The sequence below is a fragment of the Rosa chinensis genome, chromosome 1 (assembly GCF_002994745.2).
Source record: "Rosa chinensis cultivar Old Blush chromosome 1, RchiOBHm-V2, whole genome shotgun sequence".
Lineage (NCBI taxonomy): Eukaryota > Viridiplantae > Streptophyta > Magnoliopsida > Rosales > Rosaceae > Rosa > Rosa chinensis.
The window spans coordinates 61,554,409-61,576,878 of NC_037088.1; the positions used below are offsets into that span (position 1 = coordinate 61,554,409).

The 22,470-nt window shown below is 39.1% G+C and overlaps 7 protein-coding genes across 10 annotated transcripts; 6 read left to right on the forward strand and 1 right to left on the reverse strand.

Annotated features, from left to right (window-relative positions):
* Positions 1-349: 349 nt before the first annotated feature.
* LOC112192300 (polyadenylate-binding protein 1) lies at positions 350-3,650 on the forward strand. Its single transcript, XM_024331993.2, has 6 exons — positions 350-572; positions 692-794; positions 1,550-1,620; positions 2,182-2,373; positions 2,506-2,630; positions 3,192-3,650. Exons 1-6 carry the CDS (start codon positions 450-452, stop codon positions 3,235-3,237), a joined length of 660 nt encoding a protein of 219 aa, XP_024187761.1. The 5' UTR covers positions 350-449; the 3' UTR covers positions 3,238-3,650.
* Positions 3,651-4,175: 525 nt separating this feature from the next.
* Positions 4,176-5,717, reverse strand: LOC112171342. Its single transcript, XM_024308543.1, has one exon. It carries the CDS (start codon positions 5,715-5,717, stop codon positions 4,176-4,178), a length of 1,542 nt encoding a protein of 513 aa, XP_024164311.1.
* A 1,273-nt stretch (positions 5,718-6,990) lies between these two features.
* On the forward strand, positions 6,991-7,710 carry LOC112171351. Its single transcript, XM_024308549.2, has one exon. The coding sequence runs from the start codon at positions 6,991-6,993 to the stop codon at positions 7,708-7,710; it is 720 nt and encodes a 239-aa protein (XP_024164317.1).
* Positions 7,711-8,403: 693 nt separating this feature from the next.
* LOC112192372 (mediator of RNA polymerase II transcription subunit 31) lies at positions 8,404-12,050 on the forward strand. Of its 2 annotated transcripts, XM_024332176.2 has the most exons (7): positions 8,404-8,562; positions 8,663-8,757; positions 8,874-8,970; positions 9,059-9,137; positions 9,630-9,907; positions 10,055-10,115; positions 11,677-12,050. In XM_024332176.2, exons 1-6 carry the CDS (start codon positions 8,525-8,527, stop codon positions 10,065-10,067), a joined length of 600 nt encoding a protein of 199 aa, XP_024187944.1. In that variant the 5' UTR covers positions 8,404-8,524; the 3' UTR covers positions 10,068-10,115; positions 11,677-12,050. The 2 variants fall into 2 exon arrangements, with proteins under 2 accessions (XP_024187944.1, XP_024187871.1); XM_024332103.2 differs by lacking the exon at positions 10,055-10,115.
* A 1,645-nt stretch (positions 12,051-13,695) lies between these two features.
* Positions 13,696-16,549, forward strand: LOC112192490 (glutamate dehydrogenase 2). The gene is made up of 8 exons (XM_024332272.2): positions 13,696-13,968; positions 14,111-14,224; positions 14,815-15,111; positions 15,201-15,317; positions 15,405-15,655; positions 15,762-15,837; positions 15,924-16,010; positions 16,112-16,549. The coding sequence occupies exons 1-8, from the start codon at positions 13,861-13,863 to the stop codon at positions 16,295-16,297; spliced, it is 1,236 nt and encodes a 411-aa protein (XP_024188040.1). The 5' UTR covers positions 13,696-13,860; the 3' UTR covers positions 16,298-16,549.
* Positions 16,550-16,748: 199 nt separating this feature from the next.
* LOC112192556 (light-harvesting complex-like protein 3 isotype 1, chloroplastic) lies at positions 16,749-18,344 on the forward strand. The gene is made up of 3 exons (XM_024332378.2): positions 16,749-17,275; positions 17,385-17,522; positions 17,951-18,344. Exons 1-3 carry the CDS (start codon positions 16,915-16,917, stop codon positions 18,223-18,225), a joined length of 774 nt encoding a protein of 257 aa, XP_024188146.1. The 5' UTR covers positions 16,749-16,914; the 3' UTR covers positions 18,226-18,344.
* A 142-nt stretch (positions 18,345-18,486) lies between these two features.
* Positions 18,487-22,470, forward strand: LOC112189485 (receptor-like protein EIX1). Of its 3 annotated transcripts, none has more exons than XM_040511401.1 (2): positions 18,487-19,126; positions 19,420-22,470. In XM_040511401.1, exon 2 carries the CDS (start codon positions 19,450-19,452, stop codon positions 22,360-22,362), a length of 2,913 nt encoding a protein of 970 aa, XP_040367335.1. In that variant the 5' UTR covers positions 18,487-19,126; positions 19,420-19,449; the 3' UTR covers positions 22,363-22,470. The 3 variants fall into 3 exon arrangements, with proteins under 3 accessions (XP_040367335.1, XP_024184602.1, XP_024184595.1); XM_024328834.2 differs by having other exon boundaries at positions 19,625-22,470; XM_024328827.2 differs by having other exon boundaries at positions 19,112-19,126; positions 19,370-22,470.

Below are 22,470 nucleotides of genomic sequence, written 5' to 3' on the forward strand. Positions count from 1 at the left end.
GGATGCGAAGTCGGAATCCGGTGATGACATTAAGGAAGCTAAAGCTAAGGACGGGAGCATAAGTGAGGATGAGGCTATGGTTTCGCCAATGGTTCTACGGGTTAGAGAGAGAGAAGAGTTGGGAGAGTCAATGTGGCACTATATAAACCGTTAGATGATGTTTTTACACGTGTCGTCATCTCGTAGAAAGCTCAGGTAGCTCAGGTCATTAAGTTGCTCAGAAGAGGATTATCTTAAAAAAAAAAAAAAAAAAAAAAAAACCCAACAGTTTTGGACAAACGTGCAAATAAAGAAAAGGCCGAAATTACCCCCACCGTTTCTCAAAATTTCAAATTTGAGCACCGCAGCCTCTTCTTCCCAAACCCCAACTTCTCTCCCAACCCTCACAAACCCAGACCGCCCGATCCCAAATCATAAATAATATCCAGAACCAAACCAGAGTCACGGCGATGGAGGAGCAACAGGAGCACGAGGTCTACGGCGGCGAGATTCCCAACGACGACGGCGAAGATGTCGACATGTCGTCCCGCGCCGACGACGACCAGGACTACAACGACGACCCTAACTCCAAGGTAGGGCCTTAGTAATCTAACCTAATCCAAGTCTTTTTCTTTTCTTCTTCTTCTGTAAATCTAGGTTTTTGTGGAGTTTTTCTTTGTGTTGATTCGGCGTCGTTTTTGGTTGTGAATAGGAGCTGGAGGACATGAAGAAGAGGCTGAAGGAGATTGAGGAAGAGGCCGGCGCGCTCCGCGATATGCAGGCTAAGGTCGAGAAGGAGATGGGAGCTGTTCAAGGTTTCTTCTTTTGTCCAGAATATGCTTTCTTGCTTTCTTGATTTGTAGGTATGAGTTATTGAGCTAGGGTTAGGTGTGTGTGTGTGTGTGATTTTGTGTAATTTGGTGAGCTAGGGTTAGGCTGCATTCTGTGTTTAGTTAGCTTTGAGCTTAGTGATGGCGTTCTTGCTAAGGCTAGGTCAGGCTTGAACTTTTGGTTTATTTGTGGTATTGTGTGGTGAAAACTGGTCTAATCAAGCTAAATAAAGACTGAAAATTTGAGTTTCGTTCAATTTTGATGTGTTTATCCGACTATGGTTGTCAGTTGTATGTAGATATATGGATATAAACAGGTGGGTTATTGATTTGTATAATTGAGTTTTCGGAGGTTTGTTTCTCATACATGTTGTTCTGTTGTCTTGAATTATTTTAGTAGGAGTTATTGTTGTTTTGTATAAGCTAGATTACTTATGGTGCACATCAATGTGTCTGATATGATAACTGGCCAAACATTGTTAGTTGAACCTCCACACCTGGGTTGTTACTATCAACTGTGGATCTGTTATTGTTTTTTTGTAGCTCTGTCATTGGTACACGTTAGGCTGCTTTAATATGTTTCCTGCAGTATTTTGACTTTGATGCTTTAATATGCATCTGCATGATCTCTCTTCTTTGATTCTGAAAAGTATTTTAGCTTTGAGGTTTGATGTTTCCTTAAGTATATCCGTCAACATTACCCAACATCTTATTTGTTTGTGTTTTGATTCTGAATGAAGATCCCAATGGCGGTTCTGCAAGTCAGGCAGAAAAGGAGGAGGTGGATGCTCGATCCATCTATGTTGGCAACGTAAGGCTTAACGGTCCTTTTTTATTATTATTTAAATTAGGAATATATATACCTTTTCTTTTGCGTGTGATTCTCTGAATCAAAGAACTCTTTGTACGAATCATTTTTTTAGAATCAGATATCGTTGTAAGAATTTAGTTCACTGATTTTTATGCTATCTATACAGAGCTTTGCTAGTCTCAGTAAGATGTAGTTTGAGCTTTTTATGTCATGTAGCCAACTAGTTCATGGCTATGCTGATTTTGGAAGAAAAACCTGTTTAGATTATTTCTGTAGATATAGTCGGGTCAATTGACTAATGACTTTTTTGTAACAATGCTCAGTTATTATTAATGTCTATTTCAGTGCAATAGAAACTATCCATCCAAACATTATAAGTTGAAAATCTATGTAGTTTATAATCTGGCTCAAATTACTTTCTTTTTTCTTTGTATTTGGATTAAGTTCACCTGTGTTAGCTCCAGCATTGATTTTAAAGTGTTTATATCTTGATATCTGCAATATCCTATCGAAGCATGACCGAGAGTGAGCACTTAATTTGTTCTTTTCTTTTAACTTCAGGTCGACTATGCATGCACTCCTGAAGAAGTCCAGCAGCATTTTCAATCTTGTGGAACTGTGAACAGAGTTACGATTTTGACAGACAAGTTTGGTCAACCAAAAGGATTTGCTTACGTTGAGTTTGTTGAAGTTGATGCTGTGCAGAATGCTCTCATACTAAATGAATCAGAATTGCATGGTCGTCAATTGAAGGTACTTGGTTTATATATACACAACCAATCACAACACCCCGGTCCCCCAAAAAAAAACACACACACAAATTTATATAGAGAAATTTCTCTGACTCAATTATTTTATAGTGATTGATTTTGTTATTGTTTCCAGGTCTCTGCTAAACGGACAAACGTTCCTGGACTGAAACAGTATCGAGGAAGGCGTCCTAACCCATTTTTCCGATCTAGGAGGCCCTTCATGGCTGCTGCGCCTTTCTACCCCTCGTATGGTTATGGGTAAGCACTGTAATCCTTTTATTCTACTTCGATGCTTTAAGGAGGCAACCAATAGGCATGAAAATTTGAAAGTATTTGTGTTGTGGCTTTTAAACCATTTTGTGTGCTTCAGTGTAGATTAGGATTCTTGATACAGTGTAGGAATTGGTAATGCAACATAACACGTGAAATAATATTTAGTACCAAGAATATGCTGGTGTTACATTAATTTAAAAAAATAATAATAATACTGATTACCGCCCAACATCTGCCGAGTATATACTGTTTTAGTGTTAGTATATAAACTATATATTGTACATGGCATACCTCAGCCTTCTGCTGAAACTGCCTAAATTTAGAAGCAATGACAATGGCAACTGGTCTGCCTCTCTTAGATTGCATTACTGGTTCTTTGAGAATTGCTGCAATACGGACAACTAGACAGAGTTTTAGTTTTTTATGTTATTGCATCGCTGGCAACTGTAGATTTCTTATTCTTTCACTTGCTCACTCTGAGATATGGATAAACTTTGCATCAACTCCTTATTGCTCGAAGCATTGATTTGATTTTCATGCGTGCAGGAGGGTTCCAAGGTTCAGACGGCCCATGCGTTACAGACCATACTAATGATGACACCTCCAGGTGGCCACATTTTGAGAAGGCCGTTTATGTTTCATGATGGTCATAGACGGTGCTAATGATAGACCGAAATCACTAAATGGGCCACATAGTGCAAAGGCCATTAATGTTTATTATGGCGTATCTATAGTTTTGGATACTAGAGAAAAGAACTTGAACTATCATTTGCATTGCTGATCCCGACTTGATTCTTTCTCGAATTTGTAGTGCACAAGAGCGTTTAGTTTATGTGTGGAGGGGAAGAAAGAAGGCTGATATGCAAATGCTGTATTGGAGATGATTTCTTACAAAATTCTGTGCTAGATTTTTAGTCTAAAGTCAGAGTCAGTGTGGATGATTATTAACATTGAAAGATTCCTATTTCAAGGAAGTGTTTGTGCATTCAGTTATGATTTCTATTATGACTTCTTTTCCTGTCAAAGATACATGTTAAAATGAAATGATCTTAGTATTTATATCATTTACCAGGAAAAATGGGAGTGCCATCCATGCCTTGGCGGTATAAATGTGGATTAAACATGCAAGGTTTAAAGTCATTATAGGTTTATGTCTGCAGAACACCGTCTCAGATTGATAACTGTTATTTTCATTCTTTGGTGCTTGTAATACTTGAATTACACTATAACCTAAGATGACTGACCTAATCTGCTTGTTACTACTACAATTTGGTTGTGCTAATAAAACGAACGGTTCTTTTTCCGGTCGTTACAATCTGAGAGTGCTTTGTGAACTAGTGAAGCTGTTGTAAATGGTAAATCAGTACAGTAAATTGGCTAAGAAAGAGGAAACAATCTGCAGTGAACATCCTTGAAATCTACCTTCTATAGTTTTAGGCATCCAAACACTTTTTGAAAGCATCCAGTAGTGCTAGATGACGACTACAGTGACCATGAGAAGATCTGTATTCATTAGGGGACTTCATTAAACTACCTAGGAGGACGGTATCCTAAACTTTCATGGGTATACTTGACAACCTGAGCTGCATGGCTTAAACTTTTGATACCGCGACCCAGACGAGCAACTGATGGAGCTGCAGGAAGCGAATCAGCAGCACATTTGATCCCAACTTTATGCCAAAACAACTTCATACGAATCGACATACTAACCACCAACCTGCTCAAAGGAAGGGGATGCACTTTCCCATCTCTCATCATTTCATAGAATGCTGTTCTCATTGCCCACCAGCTGGTGTTCTCTGCAGCCCGTATCACAAAATCAGAAGGCGTAGGAATTCTCAGTTTTCCTTTGATATTCATGATAATGGAAGCTTGAACAAGTTCCAAGAATGAGGACCCTTGTAGAACTGGCATAGCTGCCTCACCTTCATATCTTGTAACAATCTGTGCAGCTAGATCCTTGTATTCTGGAGGAATTGGAGTGTACCAGTATTTTCTAAGACCTTGCAAGTCCTTCGCATCCACAACTGCTACTATGGTCTTGAATCTTTTAGTCAAGCTTCGAAGAGCTTGTGCAGAGAGAGCATGTTTCTTGTCCTCTAATGCAAGCTCAGAAAACTCAATCCTACTTAGGATGGTTTTCATTCTATTGATTGGGAGTCGACCTTCATCATTATGAATACATCGCAACAGCTCCACCACTCTCCGAAAAGGGTACACTTCTGAAACCACTAGAGCATCTACAGCTTCACCTCTGTTGACACAATCATATATCTTCCTTACATGATCCAGAGCAGTCCCCAGAGATGGAAAACCATGCACAAGTTTATCATGAATTGCTACAAAAAATGGATCAATCGATTGCACAAATTGGGGGACCTCAAAACTGCATTGTGCTGGCTGATTAACTTCTGGTAAATTTGATTCCACATCAGAAAGACAACTCCATCCACATTGCACTTTTTGCGGAACCAAACTACTAGCCAAGTCTTGAAACCTGCTCATTCCATTACGTTTACCATCTGAATCACCTGATGTAGCACTCCAATGGGACAGAGTCAATGGAGTTCCAAGCAGCATTAGTGATGAGCCAACATGTTGAGCTGCCCTCTTGGCTACAGACCACTGTCCACTAGAGCCAACCCCAAAGATTTCCTGTAAAACAGAAGTTTGCGCAAGGCGCTTATACGTTTCGGCTCTCAACTCTTCCTTAAAACATCGTTTGATAACTTCAAAACTCGAAACTGGAACAGGATTTTCAACACTCAACATTCTCTCTTGCACTTGCAAGTCTTTCAGGTTCGAAACATCCTCCTTGACAATCACAGCATCAGGTTTAATCTCCCTAATCAGAAGTTCAGCATCCCATGCTGACCTTTCTGAGAAATCTTGAACACAAAGTACATAAATTACTGACTGAGTTTCGGGCTCACGAACTGCGTAAACAAATTTCTTTGTGTCTTCAGGTATCGGGAGCTTTTGGACTAACTCATAAGAGACTCTCAGGTCATCAGATTCGAGCACCGAAAAGGGCCAAAGATGTTGCTTTTTCCACAAAAATGCAAGTGCCATTGCAACAACAACACTACAGATTGTGACCAACTCAGCTCAGTACTAATTAAGTGATAAGGTAAAGCTTCAAATCCCAGCTAGAAAATTATAGTTTCTGAGCAACCAAACAGTCCCTAGTTGAAAACCCACTTGAGTAACCTCAGAAAAAACTAGAATCTGAACCAAAGATTCGAGCTTTTCACTTGCATGATTAGGACATCAAGAGTTGAGCATGGAAAAGGGACAAAGATCAAGTCTTTTCCACAAGTGCCATTACATTAATACTAACACTAACGACGTGACTAGCTTAGCTCATCTAACCAAGTGAGACTTTACAAATTCAAAAACCCAGATAGAAAATGCTAGCTCAAGAAACCCAAAATCCACCTTAATATGTCTCACAAATTACTATAATCTGAAACCAAAATTTGAGAGCTTCTCACATATATACCTGATTTAGCTGATTCAAGTGATGTTCTTCTTCTCTTTGGTCATCAACATTATTGTTCCTCCGTGTTTTGTTTCTTTTCTTTTATTTTGTGAGAGGGTTTTGAAATGAAAAATCTTGAAAAGAGAGACGAGGGAGCGGACAAGACAGACAAATGTTCCGTACTACAGTACTAGCTACTAGTGAGGTTAGAGCATTGAGCAAGAAATTGCTTTTTGTTTTTGGTTGGCGAAGCCTGCATGGGTCTCCGGGCCGGGTTAGGCCCAAACATGCATTCCTACTTTGTTGCATTCCATTCATGGCTGCTGACACTTCAGCCAAAACATGCAAAGTTTTGTTTCCTTTTACGAGATTATGTGTAATTTGTTCCTAATTTTTATAGAAGTTTATTGCTATAAAATGTTTGATTTGTTTCGAAAACAGGTTTACTTATTTTGATAAGGAATCTCATGAATCGGAGATGGAAGAAATTAATATTTGTGAGTCCGAACATGCACTCCCCTATTTGATGTTAGCTAATTCTCATTTCTTTTGTCGTGTTAGGATTGCCCTGTTTTCTTTTTTGAGAAAATATTAGAATTGCCACTTAGACATGGAAAGTTTTGTTTCCTTATTTCACTAGGTTAAGAGCAATATGTTCTACCGTCTCTAGGATTCTCATTCCTAGTGCATTCCTAATAATTTTAGACCGAGGACTAGCTAGGTGATAGCTTATATAGGACCTTAAAGAATATCAAAACCTTTAAAGATCGACTAAATTTTCTGCAACCGATCTCAGTCTCTCTTAGATTTTGCTTCTATTAGTTCCAAGGTGAGAAGATTCACGAAGTTCAGTGACAAAGAACAATGGGAAAAGCATGGTTCTTGCTTACCAAACTGCACTCCCTTGCTTGGCCTGGATTGACGTTGGCTTACCCTTTATACGCATCAATGATGGCCATGGAGGGCGGCGACACATCGAAACCAGACGTTCAGCAGTGGCTTGCTTATTGGATCATGTACGCTTTACTCTCTCCGTTGGGGATGATTCTCCAACCCCTGTTACAATGGATACCGTTCTGCTACGACGTGAAGCTTGTGTTGGTGGCATGGTTAGTTCTACCACAGTTCGGAGGGGCACGTTTCTTGTATGAGAAATATGTGAGAGACCATGCCCTTAGGCTTATAGGTCGCAAAGACCATCCAAGACATCAAGTAGCAACCTCGAGACCATTTCAACCCGCACCAGGGATTTTGCCCAATGCTGGGGACACAAGTACTCATCGTTCCAACTCGCCCAATGCTCAGGATGCAAGTTCTCATCAATCTTACAAACCCAATGCTCGGGACACAAGTACTCATCCGTCCAACACACCTAATGCTCGGGACGCGAGTACTCATCAGTCCAACACTGCCAATGTTCGGGACACGAGTACTCATCCGTCCAACATAGCTAATACTCGAGACACAAGTACTCGTGTTGGACGGATGTCCTCAACTGGCGGAGGAGAGAACAGGGTTGTGCATAAGCTGGGAAAACTTAGGTCAACTTGGAAGAATCTTGCTCGTCGTCACACGAGGTGGTAGGTCGGACAACCCTCGTCAACAATTTCCTTGTATCATTCATTGTTCTAGTTTATCTTCCAATAAAAGGACGTAACTTGAATTAGTGTGTATGTTTGCTTTGTTGTTTTTGGGATACCGATGAAACAATTATTTTAGTACCAATGTTGAGAACTATAGATGAATGTAAAGTACATTGTAGTGCTAAATAATAATTGTATTGGCCACCACATGGTATAACACCAGTCTTATTAGTGATTCAAAAATCTCTTGAAAATTTAAATGAGAAATTTCATGAAACATGTGTTCAGTGACAATTAATGTGAAAGTTTTCAATCTAAGCTAACCTTGCTAAAACTTGATTTCAATCAAGTTTTGCCTCCCAATAACATTCTTAAGAAAATGCCTTGTCACATAATTTGTAAGTATGGTAGATATTTGCACTCTTTCATTTTCAAAAACTATAAGATAGGACACAAGTTTGATATGTTAATGACATTCCTGCCTCACTCATTATTGACATTCTCATCTCATAATTTATCATGAAAATTCTAAGCTCACCCTTGTTCTTACTATCAAGGAAAATATTTTTATTTCTACATTGAACGAAATCGAATCCCTATACCGCAATTCAAGGTATTTTCTCCTCAACTGAGCTAACCCGAAAAACACTAGTTGAGCAAAGTTGAATATTTCAGCTCCATGCAAAGGCCCGACCCGGCCCATTTATACCAAGTAAAACTGGTCAAAGGTGCCCTTTAAATCGTAAAATCAGGTAAGAGACTGGTCACAGCAATATATTTCAGTTCAGAGAAGAAGAAGAAGAAGAAGGGTTCTAATGGCGTCTGGCACAGAGAGTGATGAAGCCTCTGACACGTAAGCAAAACCCTAAACCCCTTTCTTCTCCTCGCTTCGCCTATAAAATCCCCAATTCAATTTCCTCTAATTTGATCGGTTTTGTGTTCGTTAATTGCAGTCCAGAAATTTACAAAGACCCAGATGATGGGAGGCAGCGATTCTTGCTTGAATTGGAGTTCATCCAATGTCTCGCAAATCCCACTTACATTCACTGTAAATTTCTCTTCTTTCACCTTGCTTTTGTTGCAATTCGATTACTGGTAATTGGGTTTTTTTTTTTTTTTTTTTTTTTACCCTAAGGTGAATTTTCTGCCCTGTTGGTATTTCAGATTTGGCTCAAAATCGGTACTTTGAAGATGAAGCCTTCATTGGGTACTTGAAATATCTTCAGTATTGGCAGCGTCCTGATTACACCAAATTCATAATGTGAGATAAAGCCCAATGTTGTGTATTAGTTTTGTGGTGTGAGTTGTGATTATTGGATGGTATAACATTGTTTGCTATAACAATTCAGGTACCCTCATTGCTTGTTTTTTCTTGAGCAACTCCAAAATGCAAACTTTCGCAATGCAATGGCACATCCTGCCAACAAGGTCGATTGTTATGCCTCTCTTGTTTGTCTATGTTTTTTATATATTGAAATGAGCAGCATGATCTTTCAATATGTTATGTTTATACCGTCTTCTTTGTCTAGCGTAGATATATGGCCGCCCTGAAGTTTTATGAAGTTCTCCTGTATTTGTGTTTGAATATGTTAGGTCTGTTTTTATTTTGGTAAAAAAGTCACTATCTTTTCTGTTAAGTATACACTGAATCGCTATCTTAATTTGCAAACGGAAGTTTTTCTGCACTATCTGAAAGCACCATTCTTGTTCTTCACACTACAATATCTAGTTTTGACATATTGTAAGTTTTACTTAACAGTGCCTGAACCTAAACCCTGCAATTTATGGGGATTAGAATAATAGGAGCAAATCGTAAAATGTCTTTTGGAGATGGAACTTAAGCAGTTACTTGTCTTTCCTGTAGTACAACATGTGAACCCTGCATAGGTTCTAAAATCTTCAAGTTCTTGTAACTTTTAGGAATTGGCGCATAGGCAGCAATTCTACTTCTGGAAGAACTATAGGCACAACCGTTTGAAACACATATTACCTAGACCTCTTCCTGAACCCGAAGCTGCACCCCCCGTCTCTGCTCCGCCTCAGCAACCTGTGCCTGCTCTTCCACCTGTGCCAGCTGCAACCATTTCTGCTACAGCTACTGCTCCTGCCCTTCCCCCTATGCAGTATGCTAATGCCCCTGGATCTGCTCTTGCAAAGAATGATGCAAGGAATAGTGCGGTTGATCGAAGAAAGAGAAAGTAAGTAAATGAACTTTATCTGGTTAGCGCTTGCTAATTGTGAATTCTTTTCTTTATCATTGTCAAACCACAAGTCTTTTTACAGATTTTGCCCAAAAGACCATACTAGACCAGTGTCCTGATTTATATGTATGGTTATTACTATAGGAAAGAAGGCTAACTTGACATAGCATACATACTAACAGCAATGGAAATTATATCAGATGAGGTAAGTTTTAACTTCTTGGTCTTCAGGTTATGAGATTAATATTCTTCTCCTTGTAAAACTTATGATACAAGAATTGCTACAATGATAGAGGCATATTTTTTCAAAGAAGATACATATTTGTTTATCTACTCTTTGTATAGAATTTCAACAAGTTCAATATCTAATTTTTCCTGTCTAGGTGATTAACATTCTTTCTACACAGTAACTGCATATTTTTTAGTATGTATGTTTGACCTGCCAATTGAAGATGGGAGATATACAGGAAAAAAAACCAAGGAAGTTTTGTTCACTTTTTTTCTTTTTTCATTCCACTGGTTTTGGTTTGTGTGTTTGAGATGTTGTTTTTTCTTTTTTTTGGGGGTGGGGGATTGGTTTTGGGATGGGGATGGGGATTTAAAGAGCTTAACTCAAAATTTACAGAGCTAAGCCCCTACTCAGAGTCTCAGACACATAACAAGGGAGTGCAAACTGTGGTTGGGGCACCTGAAAATTCCTCATCAATAGTCTGAACATGAAATGCCACTCCTATTTGTGCATTGTTTCGAAAGTTGAACCTTTTCTTTGCTTCCCACCTATATATGGCAAAGATGATTTTGCATTTTTTCTGCACCTCTCAGGATGAGAATAGCTACTCTGTAGTTGTTCTTTGAGCTGAAGTAACGATCTGAGCCTTTTGTGGGAGACAATTCTAATAATTTTTGAAGGAAATATTTTTTATATTTTATTGATCTCCAAGTTGTTTTAGGTTGGGGGTGGGGTTGTTACTGAAAATTTAAAGGGCTAAACCCCTACTCAGTCACATCACAGGCTAATGGTGGTCGGGCTAGCCAGAAATTCCTTAAACGGCTGCCAGTCTTTCTGAACATGACATGCCACTCCCAATTGTTTATGGTTTCAAAAGTCGAACCTCTTTTTGTCTTTTGTGTTTTTTCTACCGACCTCTATATTGCAATGATGATATTTGCTTTTTGTCTACACCTCTCAGGATGAGAATTGTTACTCTGTAGTTGTTCTTTGAGCAGAACTACCATCTGAGTCGAACCTCTTTTTGTCTTTTGTGTTTTTTCTCCTGACCTCTATATGGCAATGATGATATTTTCTTTTTGTCTACACCTCTCAGGATGAGAATTGCTACTCTGTAGTTTTTCTTTGAGCAGAACTACCATCTGAGCCATTGGGTGGGAAACAATTAATGAAAAGTTTATTTCATTGATCTCAAAGTTGTTTAAGTTTGATGCTTTTTAGTAGGTGGGTGTGCTTACTTCATCCCAGCTCAATCATCTTTGCCAGGCTTAATGTTTGGAATCCGGGGTGGGGTGAAACAATATGACTATATAAGATCAATGACATTTTACCATTTCTTTTAACCATTTAAGCACTGTGGATGGTCTTCAATACCTGTCAACCCTGCAGTGGAATCATGTTGCTTACCTTTCATTATTTTATGAAATTATTTGAAGAATGAACTTCCAGCGTAGCATATTGCATATTTGTTTTCTGAAGGCAGTTTATGGTTTTCAGGCATTTATTTGTTTATTGACAGTTTTGTTATTGATTGCAGGAGAATTGTCAAGAACTGAAAAAAGACGGAAACAAGATTTTCCAACTCTCACTGACATTAGTGTTAGAATCTTCAAGACAATCTTTCAGACACTTCTGAGCGGACATTGAAGTTCAGTCAGACTTAACAATACCAGGGAAACTTTTTAGAAGTTCTGGCAGTTGTCAGTGTATTGATTGTGTTATACCCTCTAAGATGGTCTGTTTAAGAGTAAATGCGTGTAAGACTGTTTAAGCCCTCTTCTAGTTTCGACAGAGTTGAGGAAGCTAAATGCCTAGCCTCAGAATGTCATTTGATTCGTGGTTGACAACATTACTGATATGCAATGCATTCTGATTGTTTGTTGTAGTTGAATGATATGTTCTTGTGTGGCATTTATTGTTGTTGGCCTTCGAAGCCCCAGGATTTTCTGGTTAATGACCCTGGAGAGAATGGTTTGAGTTTTCGTTTCTCCTCGGTTAAAGATAAACTGAACAATGGTATAACTGCTGGCTAAAAAAAATGCGAGGAACTAACTCTACTTGTAAGAGAACCAACCGAACTAGAGAATGACAAGGGACTTGGGCAGTCCGAATATTGAACAGGAAACCAAATGCCAGAAACATAACGTGTTCTAAGAAGAGAAGATATGAACCGGAGGCCCCGTTTGATTTACGAATTAAGTTGTTATGGGAATGAAAGTTTCACTCTTCATTACATTATCAAGGTTCTAACAAGAGAAGAAATAAAGCCGAGGCCCCGTTTGATTTGTGAATCAAGTTACGAATGGAAGTTTCAGTACTCTTCACCACACGATCAATTACTTCGAAACAAAAGATGGAAGTTTCAGTACTCTTCACCACACGATCAATTACTTTGAAACAAAAGATTTGCGTGATATCTCCTAATTTACAACATTTTTTTGTATCCTTTACGAATCATACTCCGCTAGACCTGTTTATATTAACCAATCCATCAGCCAAATGCTCTATACACAGTTTTGTAGAGTTCAAAAAGAAAGACCAAATAAGAGTTTGAGTTGAACAAACAAGAATATCTGGAGTAATTTCATCAATACAAACAAAAAAAATATCTCGAGTATGACCTCCTTGTCACATGACAGGTCCGTTCACCCAATCAAACACTTTTCCATACTCCTACTATTAGCCCCCGAAATACTGAATTCACGTGTGACGAGCTACCAAGTTGGACATCTTCTCGAAGAAGCCAAAATCATCATAATCGAAAAAAAATTACAAGCCAAAATCAATATGACTACAACCAAGTCATCTTGACTTTTGAGCAAGGTGGTTTTAGTCCCAGAACTTGGACTAAATTCATATATTGTCGCTTATAGAATACTTCGTATTCATAGAAAGTAAGCAAAGGATAATAATTGTTCAATTAAACCTCAAGCATATCCCTCCAGCTCTCCATCCCATCACTGCTGACAAATACGCGGCGACCCGTCCCTCCTAATTAATAAACTTTCCGCGCGCTCCGCCGCGTCAATCCCCACGTGGCCCCTCACCATTCGCCGACGCTCATACTCTATCATAGTCTGAGTTGTCGTGACATAAGTGGTGGAGACGGATTACGATTCCACGTTAATCATCTTAATATGTTAATAAGCAACAGCATGAACGCAACTTTCACGTGAAAATATTCCCCCGCATTTGTGCCTCCTTTGGGTGGCTTTGCTTGACCAAAATAACAAAACGAAAATGCATTTGATGTTATTTAGCCGTCTGTTTCTGTTATCGCAAGTCTACGTCGGTGTTCTCAATCTCTTCAATATATTCAAATTACGATTGTATCCCTATTATCATGGAGAAGAGTAACCACCAGTATGATGGCTATTTAGTCAAATCAGTCGTGAATTACCGTTAGATTTGGGATTGACCCAGCATTCAATCTTATCAAATTCCAGTAATTTTCCTTAATAGTGTGCTCGTTCTCCACCTGTCTCCCTTTTTTCTTGTGACCAAAAATCCAAGAGAGCAGTAACAGCAGCACCCTTTTCCCCGCTGCTTCCCTATATATACTCACCCACCACTGTCACTCCTTTTTCATATATACCTTGCTTTCGTCTCTTTGCTTTCTTCACCGTGTCACAGTCCCATTTCCCCAATTTGATCGCTTCTGCAACTCTTTTGGTTTTCTGGGTCTGTTAAAGTTTTAAGCTTTCCCAATTTCTAGGCAGCCATGAACGCCCTCGCCGCAACAAGCCGTAACTTCAAGAACGCCGCACGACTTCTTGGGCTGGATGCTAAGATTGAGAAGAGTCTTTTGATCCCCTTCAGGGAGATCAAGGTTTCTCATCAGCTCTTTTCTTTTGTTCTTTCTTTGTTTTTTTTTTAAGTTTTTTGAGTTTTGGTGATCAGTCTTGTAATTCTGTTTGGTTCTTGAGAAAACTAATTTCTGGTTTGATATGATCGTGATGATGATAATTTAGGTGGAGTGCACGATTCCCAAGGATGATGGAACCTTGGTTTCGTACGTTGGATTTAGGGTGCAGCATGATAATGCACGTGGGCCCATGAAGGGAGGGATCAGATATCATCCTGAGGTGATTTTTTTGTCTTTTAAGCAAGTTCTGTTGCTTGGGATGATCTGTTTGTTCTTGATTTGATATTGCATCATATATGTGATCTGGGTTTTGGTGGGGTTTAAGACTTGAAAGCCATAAAGTATTGATTTTTTTAATCTGTTTGGGTTTTAAAGCTTTAAGCTTTTTCCATGAAGCCAATTTTTGGATGTCTCCGTTTGGACCCAGAAATAGTCCCCAGTCATTAAAGAGCTTTATCATCTGAGAGATATCAATTTTGGTTCCAGACTTTTGGGAACTAATCGAATTCATGGTCTTAATGATTTATTTGATAGAAAGAAGTTAAATTTATATTAAAGAATAATACACTTTAGGTTCCTGTATTGTTCTTTTGGATTCAGATAAAAAAGTCAGCTTGGTGGTGCCTAAACAGTTCATATGTAATCATTACAAAGGCTCTGTCTTTACTGAGATCACTTGGTCTATTTTCCAGAATCCCCTGTTTCTTCAAAACACTATGAAATGTTTAGCATTTATTTTCCTATATAGACAAATGGATGTGCTTTGTGGTTGAATTCTGTATTGAAATGTTTCTTTTTTCGGGGATGAAGGTTGATCCAGATGAAGTAAATGCCCTGGCTCAACTTATGACATGGAAGACTGCTGTGGCAGACATTCCATATGGTGGAGCAAAGGGTGGAATTGGATGCACCCCAAGGGAGTTGAGTAAGAGTGAGTTGGAGCGCCTGACTCGTGTCTTCACTCAGAAAATCCATGATCTCATTGGAATTCACACTGATGTTCCTGCACCTGATATGGGCACCAACGCTCAAACTATGGCATGGATTTTAGATGAGTACTCCAAATTTCATGGTCACTCACCAGCTGTTGTCACTGGAAAACCAATTGTAAGTACTAGTCCCGGGAAACTTGGATGGAAATCTGTTTAAAGTTTAGGGTCAAATAATTAACCTATGGATTAATTTTGGAATTTTAGGATCTTGGAGGATCTCTAGGTAGGGAGGCCGCAACTGGACGCGGTGTTGTTTTTGGAACAGAAGCTTTGCTAGCAGAACATGGGAAGTCAGTGAAAGGCTTGACTTTTGTTATTCAGGTACTAATGTTCCATATTGACATCTCTTCTTTGTTAAAAGCTTCTGTGGTCAAAGTGAAAAGATGTTTTATTGGTCAACATTTATAGGGTTTTGGAAATGTGGGATCCTGGGCAGCAAGGCTCTTGCATGAGAGAGGCGGGAAGGTTATTGCTGTTAGTGACATCACTGGTGCAGTTACTAACCCCAATGGATTAGATATCCCTGCGTTGGTTAAGCATAAAGAGGACACTGGGAGTTTGTTAAACTTCAGTGGTGGAGATATGATGAACCCTACTGAACTGCTTACAAAGGAATGTGATGTCCTTATCCCTTCTGCTCTGGGTGGGGTTCTGAACAGGTCTGAGCTTTTCCAAACTCACTGCTTTCATCGTTGTCTCTTGTAGAATGTTAAATCACACATAATTCCTCTCATTTTACCTGCATTCATTATTTATGGTGTAAAGGGATAATGCTTCATCAGTGAGAGCCAAGTTCATAGTTGAGGCAGCAAATCATCCTACTGATCCTGAAGCAGATGAGGTATAAATGCACATTCTTTATTAGGGGGGTATTAATAGGAAAAATATATGGTTAGGATTCTGATGAGTGATTTCTGATTGATGCAGATTTTATCTAAGAAAGGAGTCATCATTCTCCCAGATATATATGCAAATGCTGGTGGTGTGACTGTCAGCTACTTTGAGTGGGTTCAGGTGACTACGATATGACTCCTTTTCCCCTGTTGATAATTTTTGAGTTGTGTTTGAAGATTAGGGAGTTGATCTCTAATATGTTCAAAAATTTGTCTTGTCAGAATATTCAAGGTTTCATGTGGGAAGAAGAGAAGGTGAATAACGAGCTTCAGAGGTACATGACTCGGGCCTTCCATAACATCAAGAACATGTGCAAGACTCATGATTGTAATCTCAGAATGGGTGCCTTCACATTGGGTGTAAACCGGGTAGCCCGCGCAACTCTCTTGAGGGGTTGGGAAGCATGAGGAGCTTTTCAAATCACAACCTGTTTAGCAGTTTTTCTCTTTCCCTCTTTCGTAGGATCACAGCCTAAAAACACAGCTTGGAATCCGTTCTTAGTTGCCTTAAACATTCCTGTTATATTTTTCCACCGTTGTGACATTTTTTGGTGAGGTTTTGTATGCCTTAGGGGGATTGATTTATTCTGAAAATTCGGTCTCAATGTGTCTGAAAATATTGAGAACCATTATGCAATTTAGTTTAAAGTTGTATCTTTATCCATCGGCTCCCTTGTGTTTGAATCAACTTCTTTTATCCCTCTGATTTTTCGAAGTTATCTTGCACCAGATGCATAGTGATTCTAACAATCTAACTCCTTTTTCACAAAGAACCAGTGAAATGTGAGCTCAAAATCAACTGCAGTAAAATGCAAATGGTTGAAGCAGAGGCAGTAAACTGTTTGCCCATAACTTCACTGACAAAAGCTGCAGTGGGAGGGAAGATAAGCTTTAAAATTTCCAAGCATGGGCTTCCTTCCTAGTCTCTGATCTCTATCTATAAGATATTTTCTGAAGTGAAAAAACAAGAAACTGAAGCACCGAAACATCAAGAACTGCAGAGTAAGAGCTCTTAGATAAGGCATATGGCTTCCATTGCCATTTCTGCTTCATTGCAAATAGTGTGTGGCTCTGGTTCACAACATGTAACCAAGAAACAACAGCCCCAGGCCAGACCGGCTCGTGCCCTGGGGACTAAAGAGGCCACCCATGTTTCTCTCAATGTTGAAGCGCAGAATGGTTTCAAATTAGCAGAACAGGAGAAGTCCACTTCCCCTGTAGATAGGCCAGAGGCAGAGGGTCGTGCTGACTATAAATCGAAGCACGCTTTAGATACAGAATCTTCTGCTGTCAAATTCAGTGATGAGAGGTGGAAGAAGGGCACATGGGATTTGAATATGTTCACCAAAGATGGCAAGATGGACTGGGATGGTATCATTGTAGCAGGTATACTCATTAATAATGTTTCCAATACAATTTTCTTGTTGCTCTTTGCTTCTGTCCACCTCAATCTTCTTCATACTTGATGATTCTTTCACGTGTATTGGAATTTCAGAAGCAAAGAGGAGGAAATTTCTCGAACTTCATCCAGAAGCTTCTACCAACGAGGATCCAGTGCTGTTTAGGACCTCCACCATTCCTTGGTGGGCATGGATAATGAGATCACATCTCCCAGAGGCTGAGCTGATCAACGGTTCAATCCCATACTTATTATCATCATTTCCACAAACTAGCCTTCCTTTCTTAGTTCTTTGAACTATATATTTCTTAATTTGCTAGGCCTTCCCTCGAATCATTTGGATCACGGAACGACAAAATATTCAATTTTCGAGGGGTAGAAGTGTTTCAATTGTCTTCAGTTTAAGTGAATAACTCAAGTACTCAACCTCGCACTTAAAAAAAAAAATGCCCGAACTTATAATCTGAAAACAAAACCATTGCACCAACAAGCTAACTAGTTTGGTTTTTCCTGGGAATGTAAGCTGACAAGCTTTTGTGTCAACTAAATGTGTCACACTATCTAGTTCGTTAAGTTGGTCAAAATATGTGAACCATCTAGCATTGCTTGTGATTGCATATTAACTTTAGTTCTAATGAGCATTATGTATATTAATGTTATAGGTCGAGCAGCAATGGTTGGGTTCTTCATGGCATATGTTGTAGATGCTTTGACAGGGGTTGGCGTAGTCGGACAAACTGGTAACTTCATATGCAAGGCAGGTCTCTTGGCGACGGTGATTGGTATAATACTGTTCAGGCGAACCGAAGATTTTGACAACCTTAAGAAGCTAGCTGATGAGGCTACTTTTTATGATAAACAATGGCAAGCTTCTTGGAAAGAAGAAAATCAAAATGTAACGAGTGCCTCTACAGAGAAAACAGGAAACAAGAGTTAAATTTAATTTCTGACTGAAATGTTGTATACATATTATCCCTTCCAAGAGTGGTGTAAGTTATTTGTATACATTAATCTTTTTTGGCTTGGTGACATAATCTAATATTTTGATTGACCTAATGATTTTCGCGTGGTATGCGAAACAAAAAAATGGAAAAATTGAACAAGTGGCAAGTATAGAATTTTTCACATTTCTTCCTCTGTTCACCAGTAGGCAATAACACGTACTGTACATGATACATCGCACAAATATGAGATTAATGAGCAATAATTTAATATCAAAGTACCCTTGATATTTAAGGCCTAAACTATGAAATATTTGTTCATACTTCATACAGTTCAAATATTTGACTAAATGAACAATAACCTTCCAGTTATTTGTGCTGGGCTGGTCCTGAGCTAATAGTCTCGGGCCTACTTTCCCTGTGAAGTTTTCCACATATTTTAGGTCTCTCACTTACACTAATAAACCCGAGTCATCTGCTGTGAAATTCATTCACTGATGACGACGAGTTACGCTGCCCTATGTCATGGTTTCATTCATTCATAATTTCATATACAAGTAATCTTTCTTTGCTTTCGTTCAGTGCAATTTTCTTCATCCATTACTCGGATAACTCTTTTTTTTTGGGTTAATTTTGTTTTAAAACAGTAATTGTTAGTGAATAGGGTACTTTTTCCACCAAATTTCAACAAATTCTATTGGCACTGCAAAAGAAAACAGGAACAGGCTTATTGAAATTCATCCAGACGCAGCTACCATTTGGAAGCTCCATCTTTCAAGCTTGAATGTTGAACCTTTCTTTTGTTGAGGAATAAAAAAAAGGCTTACGATTATAATTGAAGGAGAAGATGATCTAAATGCAACAAGTGGCACTCGGTATCAAGCCAGAAACAAAAGGGTAAGTTTGCTCTCCTACATAAATTTTATTAGTGCAAGTAGTTATTCCGCTTATCGATCAATTGTTAATATATTGAGTGGTATTGTAAATTGTATAAATCTATTCCCTTTTGGCCTGCAATTCTAATCTATTCCCTTTTGGCCTGCAATTCAAGTATGGAAGCAGCCAAATAATAAATAGTGTTCTCTGAGAAAGAAACAACAACAAAACCTTAATCTAACAAAGTCCTGACTTCGTGTATAGCCGGCTGCTGACCCAAAGTGACTATATTATGTTCTTGTGTAAGCTTATAGATCAAAAGCAAAAACACTAAACACAACCTGATGGGTAGGATCATGGGAGCGACCTTACTTCTCTGGTTTCTAATCACTGCAACCACTAGCATTAGCTTGTGTAATGGGAACCCTGGTGTGGCTTGCAAAGAAAGTGAAAGACTAGCACTTCTGATGTTGAAGCAAGATTTTACTGATCCTTCAAATCGGCTTTTGTCATGGGCAGGTGAAGGAGACTGTTGCCATTGGACTGGAGTTGTCTGTGATAATGTAACCGGTCACATACGCGAGCTCCACCTTGGAAATTACTCTAATCTCAACTCTTTCTCTTACTTGGGAGGTAAGATAAATCCTTCTCTGCTCAATTTAACGCAACTAACCTACTTGGACCTGAGTAACAACTTTTTCCAAGGAATGCAGATCCCTAGCTTCTTTGGTTCTCTTAATAGTTTAACTCATCTTGACCTTTCAAGAAGCTTCGAAGGAATGGTTCCTCCTCAACTGGGGAATCTCTCGAATCTACGTGATCTACGTCTCAGTGGTTATGGTTTGAAGGCTGAGAACCTTCAATGGATTTCTGGTCTTTCTCAGTTGGAACACCTGGACGCGAGTTTTCTTGATCTTAGCAAAGTATCTGATGATTGGCTGCCAGTGATACAGATGCGGCTCCCCTCTTTGGTAGAGTTGCATATGTCAGCTTGCAGTCTCCATTACATTCCCCATTTAACTATCATCAATTTTACTTCACTTGCCATCCTCGATCTTTCTTTCAACAGCTTTAATTCTTTCATGCCTAAGTGGGTTTTCAGTTTCAGAAATCTGGTGTCTCTTTCTCTTAGAGATTGTGGTTTCCAAGGTCCAATTCCTAGCAGTAGGAGCCCACACAATATCACATCTTTCAGGGAGATTGATCTCTCAATTAATCACCTTAGGGATCCGATACCGAAATGGCTGCTCAACAACAAAGACCTTACTGTACTTGATCTAGGATACAATTCTTATACAGGACCAATTCCAGGTGGCATTGTGAATATGACTAGTCTTAAGGATCTTCATCTCGAGTCTAATTCTTTCATCTCTACCATACCTGAATGGTTGTCTAGTTTTAATAATCTTGAATCCTTGGATATTTCTAGCAATCACTTGCATGGTGAAATTTTGAGTTCCATTGGAAACTTGACATCCATTGTACATCTTGGTTTAGGTTTTAATCAGTTTGAAGGGACAATCCCAAACTCCTTGGGCAATCTGTCTTCCTTAGAGTCATTACAGATTTCATACAATTCGTTTCATGGAACTCTTCCAGAGACCATTGGCCAACTCAAAAGGCTAACAGCTTTGGATATATCTTTTAATTCATTTGAAGGTGTAGTGTCTGAAGTTCATTTTACACATCTTACTAGTTTAAAATCCTTCAGAGCACATGGAAACTCATTGACTCTAAAAACTAGTAGAGACTGGCTTCCTCCTTTTCAACTTCAAAGCTTGTATTTAGATTCTTGGCATTTGGGGCTTGAACTGCCTTCATGGCTTCGAACACAAACACAATTGCTGGAGCTAAGCCTATCGGGTACAGGAATTTCAGGCACCATTCCGAATTGGTGTTGGAACTTTTCTTCCGCACTAGTTTTCCTGGATCTGTCCAACAATCAATTACATGGGGAGATTCAATATATAAATGTTGGCGCCCCATTCTCAATAATTGACCTAAGTTCAAACCAGTTCAACGGTTCATTGCCTCTTGTCTCCTCCACTATAGAACTACTGGATCTTTCGAATTCTTCATTTTCTGGATCTCTGTTCCACTTCTTTTGTGATAGGATGGACATACCAAAAAAGCTCTATTTTCTTCATCTAGGGAACAATCATCTCAGTGGTGAAATTCCTGATTGTTGGATGAATTGGCTTAATTTGCAAGCCATAACATTAGGTAACAACAATTTGACTGGAAAAATTCCAAGCTCCATTGGACACTTGCACATTCTGGAATCATTGCACTTGCGCAACAATCACCTTTCTGGAGACCTACCTCAATCCTTGCAGAACTGTACACAATTGTTAGTAGTTGACCTTGGTAAAAATAAGCTCTCTGGAGGCTTGCCTATATGGATGGGGAAAAGCTTTCCAAACTTGGTGGTTCTTAGCCTTCGGTCAAATATGTTTCAAGGAGTCATTTCGGATCAACTTTGTAATATAAGCCGTCTCCAAATCTTGGACTTGGCAGATAATGTTCTCTCAGGAACAATACCGAGATGCTTCGGCAACTTTAGTGGAATTGCAAACTCGTCAATGTCAGATGCTTTCGCTACTTATGTTGGTAACTACAGACTGTACAGAGATAATACGTTCCTGGTGCAAAAAGGGAGAGAAGTGGAATTCGGCAAAATTCTTGGAATTGTAGCAAGCATAGATCTTTCTAACAACAACTTATCTGGGGATATTCCTGAGGAACTGACAAATCTCCTCAGTTTGCAAACATTGAATTTATCAGCAAATCTTTTGACCGGAGGAATCCCTTCGATGATCGGCAGATTGAGGCAGTTAGAATCACTTGATTTGTCTACAAACCAACTTTCTGGTGAAATTCCTCCAAGCATAACTAATTTGACGTTTCTGAGTCACTTGAACTTGTCTCACAACAGTCTGACAGGACAGATTCCACAAAGCACTCAGCTTCTGAGTCTTGATGAGTCCAGCTTTGTCGGCAATGAGCTTTGCGGACCTCCACTCAGCAAGAATTGCAGTGCAAACAAGGCGATGCCACCAACACTTGATCAGCAAGACAAAGGATATGATTTACTGGAAGATGAGTGGTTCTACCTGAGCTTGGGATTGGGATTCATGGTTGGTTTTTGGTGTATACTTGGTTCTTTGCTGGTAAACATGCCATGGAGCTTTGCTTTTTCACGATTCCTCAGTAGCATTGTGCTTAAACTTTACGCTGTAATTGTTAAATATGTGTAGTTAGTTATTTTTGTGGACTGTGTTTCGGCTTGCTAAAATGAACTAGTGTACGTGTTTCTTTTGGCTTTGTCTGTAATGTTCTCTTGGTTGTCACAATAAAAGACTAAA